The sequence below is a fragment of the Clavelina lepadiformis genome, chromosome 5 (assembly GCF_947623445.1).
Source record: "Clavelina lepadiformis chromosome 5, kaClaLepa1.1, whole genome shotgun sequence".
NCBI lineage: Eukaryota > Metazoa > Chordata > Ascidiacea > Aplousobranchia > Clavelinidae > Clavelina > Clavelina lepadiformis.
This window is the reverse complement of record NC_135244.1, coordinates 2,651,364-2,662,981: the sequence shown is the minus strand read 5'-3', so window position 1 is coordinate 2,662,981 and position 11,618 is coordinate 2,651,364. Positions and strand designations below refer to the sequence as shown.

The window sequence follows — 11,618 nt, the reverse complement described above, 5'->3', positions numbered from 1 at the left end:
AAACCTTGTTTTCAGAGTAGAGAACTACAACTTGATACAAGATTTTACTCATGATTTAACGATTAATTATGTCACGTTTTTTTCGCTCCAAAATTTTTACGCACTTTTTTCTGGCTGTGTTTAAAAAATCCACCGTTAACTAGTGAACACTAAACCTAATTTTGAGAAAAATTGTACAAATTTTTAAGCAGAAGTCAACATATTTCGTTCGCCATTTCAACATCTTTCCATAATCTTCAGCTTACCACATCACGTGATTATCTTCAGTAACAAGAGACACTTGACCTCTGGTTACCTACAAAAGCACGTGGATGATGAAATCAAAACAAAATGCTTGGAATCCTGTTATTCTGTGAAATAAAATGACGGATGAGGTAAGCGCTTTATCTCACAGGTTGACACCTGACAGTAGGACATTGTTACAGACAAATGTTACCCAGCGGGGCTTTGATCAAATATTTTCAGGAATTAGAATTTAGAACCCAAGGAAAGTTACGATGATCAATTTACAGTATTGCAGTTTTATTGCAAATTCTAGGTGGTTATTTGAGCACGATATAAGTTAGTTGAAAAATGTTTCCATAAGCCATTTAAATTGCCACGTTCACACAACAAATATTTTCAGCTCTCCAGAAAAGAGTGTGGCGAAATCGAACAACGAACACGTCACAAAAGCAATGAAGCGTTACAAGTAAGATGTGACACACGAAGCATCAGTTGGCATGAATACGACAATAAACACGAAAAGCAATCACTCAGCAAAAAGCCTGTGTTGGAGACGAAGCCGTTAAAAGAATATGCGACAAGTATTTGCAGTTACTGCAAAATTCAGCCAAAATACAGATATTGCATGTAGGTCGATTAAGAAGTTAAATACATGTAAAAGAGTTCATTAACGCCGTCATAGTTCGAACAAACAAAAACTCTGTTCCACACCTTTCACTTAAGTTACAATTGAGCGTGGCATAGTATTACAGGCGGATTATTCGATGCAGATGTACCGGATGTAAGAAACAACCCAGTAACGCAATGCAAAAATTTCCCGTTAAAATGCCACGTTATCTAAAATCCATAAAGTTACGAAACAGCATATCTATGCAGTTCGAAGCTTAACCTTCAACAATAGTGGACGGTTTTAACGCTTAATCGCTCAAAATCACCACTGCAATGACGTCAGCTTTACGCTGAGGCGTAAACATGTTGGACTTCTATTAGGAAAGAAAGAGAAGGCAAAAAGTATGTAAGATGGGAGAAACAGTGAAGTACACAGAAACGTCGTTTTTACAGCAATAACAAGCGTTCGGTGTAAGTTGACGGATTATGGTGCTAGTGACACGCATAAACGCTCGGTTCTCGGCGATAGTTTGCATTACAACGCTAGAAAATTGGACCGCGAACATATATGTAGTGTGTATTGTATATGCATACAGTTCGTCTCTGCGCTGTCTTTTGTAGCAAGCCCGCGAATTTTTTGTAGATAGCGAATGTCAGACGGACTAAATGCATAAATCTTGTTGCACATACAAATTTTGCACATGAAAAATCTGCACGAAACTAAGTTTTTATGGACATTTAGATATTTTTGACTGAAAACTTTGGTTTCAACGCTTACTTTTGCTGTCTTGTTTAAAACTTGAGTCATTGCGCCTGTACGTAACCAGAGCCTATTGTCCTAAATGTTGTACCATTATATAGCATTGTCACGCAAAGTTTGCCTTAAAATGAGATTTAAAAACAAGAAAAAATCAAATGCAAGAAAAAAGACAGCCGGATTTAGGTAAATAAAACGCAAAAGCTGTAAATTCATTGAAAATTTTTAAAAGTGTCATAAATATTTTCATACACTCATTAAAATTTATTAGTGAAGGGATTAGTATGGCAGCCTTAAGGATAATGGCAGAAGGTTGCATTTGAAAGGAAACAACAATTAATCGAGAACACAGTTTGAAATTACTTGAAAAACATATCACACGCACAACATAAAGTTAATTAATAAGCAAGGTATTATTTATGGGAGTCTACAATGCTTAACTGGGCGAAGCCAAAGAGAGTTTTTTCGTCCGGGACTTGGTTCGTTGAAAGTGAGCCTTGATGGAGCGGAAAAGTTACGACAGGAGGTTTAATGTCGCTCGAGACAAGTTTCGATAACTTTGCAGCAACTGAAAACAGAGGAAATTAGAAGCGTTGAACAAAACTTATAGGAACTAAAATATAGTATTTGCGTCATAAGTGCGACAGCGAGAGCAAAATCCTATGCGTCTAATATTTTTTTATATGCATACTATATTCTATATATCAACACCAACCAAAATCAATATTATAATAATCGTATTATAATAATATTATATTTTAATAGTCTATATATCAATAGCAATCGCAACAGCCAACCACGACAAAAAAATAACTTTTTCGCTGACACTAAATGTATAACAGTACAGTACACATTTTCTATTGTTAATGACCACAGCTTACCAATAACTTTGTCCATTCCGCTAACCAGGCCGGCACTCACCATTTCTTGGGCGATGCCATCAGGAGTATCTTGGTTGGGAGTGAATGCAAATTTTATATCGTTCAACTCCTGTTGGTCGTTTCTTCCATAAAGTAAAACAACATTTTTAAAAAATGTATTAAGATTCATTGAATTAATGGAAAGTTCCTTGCGTTACTTTAGCGAGACATGAATAATAAATAAACAAAGGGTGTCCTCGTCTTGATATTTCAAGTCATTCCTGATTAACTGATAGCGAAGATTGAATGTGAAATTGGGGTTTCGAAGCGCTCTATCGTCAAAAAATTCTTTACAATTCAACATACAAGTCGAATCCGCTTAATTCGGACACCGGATAACCCGGACAACCGCTTTATTCGGCCAAAATGCTCAGGAACGGAACAAAAGTAAAAATTGAACGTAAAAAAATCCTGTTAATTCGGACAATTCTCCGCTTAATTCGGACACAGGTTCGCAATTCCATCGTTAGGTTATGACACAATGAACAGTACTTCGTTAGTTTAAAGACAAGACTCAATTGCATTATGAGTGATTATGGTGAAACAATGACGATCGATGCAGTAACAATCGACAATGAACTCATATAACGCCGTGCCAACTTCATAGTCGCTTTTACTTTGGTACAATTGCGTCCATCTTGTAGGAATGTAGGACAAAATTGTACAGAAAAGTTTAGCACGAAAATTGAAATTGCTCACTAAAGTAAACGAAGACGTTTTATGCGATCAGTGCCAGTTACTGCAGTATAGCGCAGCTGCAATTCATTTATTACGCAACAGTACAGTATTTTAAATGCGTTTTTTGCCTTTATGCATTACCATGAAACGAACAATTGATTTTCCGCTTAATTCGGACAAAGCCGTTTCTCCGCTTAATTCGGCCAAAAGTGAGTGGAACCAAAGTGTCCGAATTAAGCGGATTTGACTGTATTTGAAAGCTACATTGGAAACGAAGTCGATTTTTACGATTGTTAACAAAAAAATGTGACCTTGGGAAAACGCACGGAAACAGTTTCAGAAATAGTGTTTTGAAATTTCTGACAAGTTTGCGGCAAGAATCAAGAATTTTTTGAAATATTTCGGAAAAAATTGAAATAAATAGATATATATTGGCTATACAATATACGCGTTGTTGTAATCGATTTGACAAGGACATAACTACCAAAATGAACACAAGTCACTGTCACTTGATAGTCTAAGACTCTAAGGCCAGCGTTTCTTGACCGGGTGAATTGCTAACCCCAAGATGAACAAAAAACTTTGAAAGGTTAATGAAATCAATAGAATAAATGAATAAATTAAAATTGTCTTAGGCAGAAGTGAGTCAAAATGTTAGTCTAAAATGAGAGTTTGCGATCCAATGCGACCATTTTTGAGCTGTTTACAACGTCATAATGCAGTGATAACAAAGCCATCAACATTCTGCTGAAACGCCACTTACCGAAGCCGTAATACGAGATTTACAGGAAGAGTTTCCGTTGGTGCGGGTTGGGGGGTGTTTGCTGCGACGGGGGCTGAAGACGTTGTGCGTTCTGCTTTCTTTTCATTCGCATTTACGTCACTCCCTGACCTTTTGACCTTTGTTGGAGTGGGTGGAAGTTCGGTGGGAGGGTGGAAAAAACTGGGATGGGTTGGCGACGTCGGGCTCACTGGGGTAGTAGAGCTATCCGTGTCTGTGAGACTTGGTGTTTTCGAAACGCTGGTTTTGATTTTACCGTTCTTCATTACTTCAGTCGACTCATTTGCTGGCTGTGCAGCAGGAATTGGTATCTATAAAGGTTATAATAATGCCAGTCAGTCTGAGTAGTTTATTTTCGAATTTCTTTTCTCTAAATCGGTCTCAATTCTCAAACCAACATGACCATTTGCAACGGCTGAAGCCCGTGAGGAAGTACAATTGGCATCTGAGTCATGGAAAAGTCATGCAGTTGTTAGTGTCTTAATATAAGCAAAAAGGCTATTTCTATGGAAGACAGGTGCGTCAGACCGATATTTTGATCTCTTTATTCGATTTTTCATCTCTGCCGCCGCTCTCCTTGTATTCGTCGTCGCTCCATTCCCAGTCGCCTTCGTCGTTCTTATGAAGTCGTCCGCTCGATCCAACCACCCGCTTCGGCTACATAGACATCATAAAATCTCGGTTGTTTTAGGAAAATGAACTCTAATAAACCAGAGAAAATACACAGACTTGCTACTTAATAACTATAACGCATTTTACTACATCTCGGTGATAACTTTCGTATTTATACCGTCTTGGCACGGTCCTTAAAGGTGGGGGCTTGGACAAGAAGGTGGTCAACAAGGTATTCCTTGCTCTTTGCTTTCTTAAAAAACGGATCTTTGAGGAGTTGAGCTGCAGACGGTCTGTCGAAAAATCATCATCATGTTATACTAGAATACGATGTCTATGTCAAATAACACCCCATTGGAAATCAATCATCTCCTTGTCCTGTGTTAACAGCAATTTCAAACACATGAAACACAAAAGGGTGCGGAATGCAACTTTTTAACAATAGCATTGCAAAATGGATGCCCACTGGGCGCCCATTGTTTTTTAATGATTGTTTTTCACTGCACAATGAGGTTGCTCATGTGACTGGATAATGCCATTGTTTAAGGTGTGATCTGTGCCAGACTATACTATGAGCACAGCATGAAGAGATTGCTCCAAATGTTTGCAATGGTTGGAATGAATTTAAAGCTACTGGAAAAAGCACTTTTCTACATCACAATTAAACTTTAAATAATCATCGGCTGCTGTGAAGGCGATTAACCAACAATGAGCTATTTCACTAACAATGAAAGAAAACAAAAGATGCAAAGTACAGACCTTTTGTCTGGATCTCGCTGCAGGCAGGTTTCAATCATCTTGCGAAATTGTTTGCTGTATTTTTTAGTGGTGTTTTTATTTGACACTCCAGTGTCCAGATTTGGTGGTTCATTTTGCAAAGTGAGTAATAAAACCTAAAAACAAAAATTCGATTGTAGAGACAGGACAAAATGTATTCTGACATATGTATTAGCATTTACTTTCATCGGTGGGTATTGGTGATAAGGGGCCTTTCCTGTGGCAAGTTCAATGGCAGTGATGCCAAAACTCCAGATATCTGCCTTCGTATCATAACCACTAACTGCCTGTAAAATGAAAAAAGTAATTGCTTTCAACAAGTTATAAATTAATCAAGGTATATAAATTATATCAACATAAGCTGCACCTTAAAAAGAACGAGTTGTTCAAAAAGAACACAGCTTGACGATAATAAAGACATAAATGTGAAAGTTGACAGTGATAAAAAGAAACTGCCATGAACCCACGATAAACGAAAGTTTACTTGGGTTAATCATAGCTGCTACAAAAATTAATGCAACAGGTTGAAAAGAGGCAATGACTAGCATCAACGCGAATTCAAACCTGTTCCATAACTTCAGGTGCCATCCAACAAGGAGTTCCGACAAAGGTATGTCTCGTCCTATCTCGTGCCATATTTCCACCGACGGCGATGAATGAACTCACGCCGAGATCAGCCAACATCACGGTGCCATCGTCGCCTAGTAAGATGTTGCCGGCTTTTATGTCTCTGTAATGCAAGTTCTCTCATTTGTTTTCGATTGGTAAAAAATCAATACTGAGCACATTGTTGTAATGAATGTACTAATCCCATGTTTAGTGGAATTAAACATGGAGCTAAGTAATTTACAAGTTACGTGTTTATACCAGCAATGTTCAACCAAAGATGCTTTGCTGGGCAAAAAGTGTCATCATTTGTTTAACGAGTTCAGCACGTTTAATAGCTTATAACATAGAATTAAGTTCAACAAAGTATTTAACATAATAACATGGAAAAGCGCGAATGCAAGGCTTCATGTATCACTTGCCTATGAATTTGTCCATTTCTGTGTAAATATTCGAGACCTTTCAGACATTCGCGCAGGATTGTGGCAATAACCGCTTCTTCTAACACCCCAAGTTTATGTTGGTCCTTGGCAACTTTGTGTTTAATGATATCAAGAACGGAGCCTAAATTAAGCTTCATTGTGAAACACTAACACAAAAGATATACTCATATTTTAACATTGTTGTATACATATTCGCTAGCTAAGCGATATTTTACATTCATCAATTTCTAAATCCTTAAAAGTGTTTTAATTGAAAGCCATGGGGTTCTCTACCTCTGCCTAGGAGCTTCATGATCAACCAGACCTCAGTCTTTACAACGAAGGCTTTGTAGAAGTAGACAAGGTTGGGGTGATTGCATTGGCTCATAGCTTGTACTTCTTTCTGTAAATGTTTTCAAACAACACAAAACTTTGAAAAGGATTATCCCTTTCCACAGAGCAAAAGATAGGAAATTGTGTAGCAAAATTCATTCCAAGGAAAAGTCAGTTGCTCAACTACACAAACAGTAAAATTGTAATCAATGCTCATCACTTTTAAGCATATCTTAGGGTTACTCGAATATGGGTTTTCAAATCTTTAATGGCTAATAAAAGCATAACAAGGTTTTATAGCTCTACATCTCAGGCCAATCAACCAGCCCAGTATAATTTAATAGTATACCAGTCTGGTATATTTATCAAATTTGTATTAAAAGTGTCCCGGAATTATAAAAAAAGATTACCAAAAGCTCATCTTGATTTGTTGATTCGAGAGAAATTCGCTTAATAGCACACACTTCCTTGCGTGGTTTACAATATGCAGCTTGCACAACAGCAGTGGCTCCATGGCCTGCAATAAAATATGTTAGTTCGGCATTGAGTTCACAAAGTTTCATTATCATTAACAAAAAGGTAGGCTTTAATAAAAAATATACATTTTGCTATTCAATTGCTATACCAAGTAACATAATGGATGAGTTGCTTCTGTGTTGCTATGCTGTAACATGACATAAATTGAGAAGTGCATGAGAAAATATTTAAGATTAGTATAAATAGATTGCTGAAACTTTCAGGAGTTAAAAGAAAAAAGCGTAGGCAAGAAGCAAAATAGAATCTTCTTTTTTTTTATCTTGCCAGGGCTTCAACCCTACTGGAAAGTTTGCTTCCAATGCGTCAATAAATGCGCCAATAAATGTGATGCCAAAATTTACGGCATGCCAACGTAATACTTATGATATAGAATACAGGGCAAATCAACAACAATGCGCCCGAAAATTGGAATCATACAAACTTTCCAGTACGGTTTTAAATGGTACAAAAAATTGTTGAGACCTGACCAACTCAGCAGTTAAATGTTGACAAAAAGATTTAAGTCCTGGTCAACTTGAAGCATTCCAACAAAGAAAACCAGTACAGTCAGCAGAACTGTTGAAGTACACTGTAAAAAATCTTTTCTAATTATAAGTCAGTGAGACAATTTAGACTAACTATAAGCCATACTTTTCGTTGGAAGACTAATTATTAGTCTCAATTGTCTCACTGACTTATAATTAGAAAAGATTTTTTACAGTGTAAAGCCATGCTTTTACCCCAGAAATGCAAATAAACAAAATATGGGTCTACAAATCTATGAAAACTGGGCAGCAAGGGTCTAGTAGGCTACAACAGCAGTATAAAAGTGCATCAAGCATCCTGTAGGTCTAATTGTGCACTTTCAGACTTTTGCAAACGACCGCTAGATCCTATAATATAGGCTAGATCACACAAAAATAGGATCGCAGTCTGAAGAATTCTTCAGAAACAGAACTTCGTAAAGCACGGTATACACTTCTACTATTACTATCCAAGCTAAAACATACGCCTACAGCGGTACAGAGAATTTTGCTTACCAATAACTTCTTGCAGTTCATAATCATCTTTATTTACAGGCCAAGACGGGATTTCTTCGCGCGCAGTTGTGGTTGTGGAGGCCATAACCGATGGGTTACTAGTAATTAGCAACCCAGGCAATTGCAAACGTGACAATTTACGTTACTTTTTCAATGTAAGTTTCAATTAATACTCCACACCACCTCACAACCAAAGCTATCTCCGGTTTGCTTCCAACTCCAACAGCGATAACAGAATGCAGCACACGTTAACTGGCTACGATAGGTGCAACGCTTTCCTTGTAGCACTTATATTGTCTTTTTTGGAATTGCGTTAGGGTGATATCGTTGAATCGTATCGTTTATTTTTTGTCATTGCTTGTGTTGAGTGAATATTGTTGTTAGTCGCAAACATATCAACTAAAAATATAACCAATAATAATAACATTTGAAACCAAATTTGTAACAACACTGACGAAAATGGGTATGGAGATAGTTAGTTGTATTAATATATAGTATTAATGTGCAATAATATTGTGTATTTTTTGCTATTAATTTTGCGTAGCGAAATTTAAGATACTAACCTTTTTAGTTATAGCACAATAAAACACAAGCTCACGGAAAATTAACGAACAGGAAAGAGTGACGAAGCGCAAAGGCTTAAACCATGCAACATAGCAATAATAGAACTATGGCCTATTCTCAACCTTTTTTGGCTTACGGCACTCTGCAAACAACCAAAAGATTTGGCGGCACTCACAGTCAAACCAAAACGTTTCTGCATTAAATAAAAAATAATTTTCGCAACCTGGACTAGTGATTAGTGCGCAATAACTTGTGGCACCCTTGCGAAACGTATATGACACCCTAGGATTCATTCGCAGCATGCATATGCCATGGACTAGCCCAGTTGTTCTCAACCTTTCCTTGCTCATCAATAAAAAATATAGATTTTGATTGCAAAACACTTTTTACTTTATTGTAGCTTTCGCGCCGCTAATTTTGCACAGTAAGCACAAAAGCGTGAGAAATTTGTGTCTCCTTTGCCTCGTCTTCCCCTACTACTACACTATAGCTCACTACTGAGGCATCTAATTGTGAACCCATAGGCGTAGCCAGGGGGGCGAAAGGGGCCATGCCCCCTCAAATTTTTGTGTCTATAGGCTTCCACATCAGGTGGCGGTTTCTTAAAACAAACACTTTGTAGTTCCCTTGAACTCATGAAATATTTGGCCCGCCCCAAATTTTTTTTCTGGCTACGCCACTGCGTGGACCCCGCCTGGGTTGTGGCCCCGGTTGTCAAGCCCGGCATTAACCTGTGCACACACACGCAAGCAATCAATAAACGAAGTGACTATTTCACCGCATGTAAGTCACGCAGCCTGTTATTAAATATAGGCGGTTAGGTTGGGAGAATAGGTATGCAAAAAATGGTTTTAGTTATTTATGGTTTTATTAGAGTTAGATACAGATTAGGTAGATTTAGATTAAGTTTAGGTTACTGAGTTACAAAATTTAAGTTAGGTTAGCAATAATATCTTCGGAGGTACGATTTTTACAGTAAAATAGTGGCAGCCATCGCTAAAATACAGTCCTAGATGCTTACAATTTCAATTATATAGTTATTGTCTAACAATCGCGAGTTAAAAAGTTTTCTGTAAGGTACCTGTACCGAATAAGGCCGGGTCCCTAATAAGGCCCATTGCTCATATTTCGCAAACCCGTGCAAATAAATAAAAGATTTTGTCCCTACATAAAAACTAATATAAATTCATTATGGTTTACCAGATTTCATTCTTGTCACGTGATCAACCGATTCGCTAGAGCACAAAAAAATTTGATATTTGCAGTTAAGGTGGTTTTGTTAATTTAGAAAAAAAGTAAGTGAGAATTTGGCCGGTTAAATGAACTGTTATCAGCCGGCTGAAGTTTTCATGTAACAACCAACTTAGTATTGAAAAGGATAATGCACTTTTTTTTGCTAAAATTTTTCCGATGATAAAAATGTGACGTTTTTTTCGTGGATGCCACATGCGCCTAATAAGGCCCATACAAGATGCCTGGCTAACTGATGTCCAGACTTCAAGAGTGGTTCCAGTCATCAGTTGGCAAATTGTTGCAGTTACTTTGATGCGCCTAGTGGAATCTTTTTAAATGTTTGTACCACTTAAAATGTGAAATTTCTAATAATGTTATATGTTGTCTATTACTATGTTTTGAATCAAAATACTCACAAAATTGGTGTAATAGAATACGATTTTTCAGTCTATTCTCATTTATGGTTCTTGAGTTATTTTCAAAAAAGTGTTAGGTGGGCCTTATTCGGTACAGGTACCTTAGTAATTGGTTACTGGTCGTGTTGGCGGGGTTCCATTGGTTGCTTCATGCCAACTTTATTGCGGTCGCGGTCTGGATACCGAAGTGGTCGCTTTGGCGAAGCAGAATGTTACACATTGCAAAAAAGCAGGGTTTCCCAAACTTTTTGGACCACGAACCCCCTATTTGTAAATCTTTTTTTTCTTGGAACCCGATCTTATGTCGCATCGTAGATAAATCGACCACTTGTGCCATCTAACGGAAAGGATTTACAGAGACGTTGCTTGACAAACCCTGGCGTTACAAGCGTATTCGCGTGGCTTGTTGATGGTCTGGATTGGCTGTCGATTTAATGAGTCTCGAGCTTTTGCCGTGAGCGTATTTTCACAACCAGATACGTCTACTGATATACAAAACAGTTCTTCGCTTGATATATAGGTCTTTGTTATTGGCGGACTGCGCTATAGTGTGGCGAAAGTGATTGTTCCGAGATGAGAATGCGGCGTAACAGATTCTTGATACTTCGTTTGCACAAGTATCGGACCACTCCTAAAAGTTGTCAATGTGACAACTTTTGTCAGCTATTAGGTTACAATGTAACCTAATAACTGACAATGTAGCAATGTAACCGTTACATGCTTTAATTGGTGTTAACTTACATCATGTTTTCCTTATTTGGCTCTAGGAGTCTAGGTCCATTGTCTTAATACAGTTGTAGCCTACTACGCTAGTTTCAGGCCAGAGTTAACATTGGTTTGTTTTATTTGGAAGAGAGATAAGATTCGATCAAATTTTCTTAACATGGTTTGCACATTCGTGTAGCAACTAACACAGAAATTGTAAAGACGCAGCATGGATCACTAGCACAATATATGCGTGATCTAACGATGGACATGAAATTGCCAATGATGCAATCGGTTAATAAAAATTACAGAAGGCAGCAAGACACCTAAAGTTAGAGGATTTTATACAGTAATCATGAAAATGTGTAAGACCTTTTTAATCCGGACCACTTTGTTTCGTCACAAAGGTCGTTTTAGTGAGGTA

At 37.5% G+C, this 11,618-nt stretch overlaps 1 protein-coding gene across 1 annotated transcript; it reads right to left on the bottom strand.

Annotated features, from left to right (window-relative positions):
- Positions 1-505: 505 nt before the first annotated feature.
- LOC143460210 (serine/threonine-protein kinase OSR1-like) lies at positions 506-8,486 on the bottom strand. Its single transcript, XM_076957639.1, has 12 exons — positions 8,277-8,486; positions 7,131-7,237; positions 6,682-6,790; positions 6,388-6,529; positions 5,924-6,089; positions 5,542-5,646; positions 5,342-5,475; positions 4,761-4,875; positions 4,499-4,627; positions 3,953-4,281; positions 2,473-2,594; positions 506-2,159 (listed from the first exon to the last, which is right to left on the bottom strand). Exons 1-12 carry the CDS (start codon positions 8,359-8,361, stop codon positions 2,005-2,007), a joined length of 1,698 nt encoding a protein of 565 aa, XP_076813754.1. The 5' UTR covers positions 8,362-8,486; the 3' UTR covers positions 506-2,004.
- Between the last annotated feature and the right edge of the window lie 3,132 nt (positions 8,487-11,618).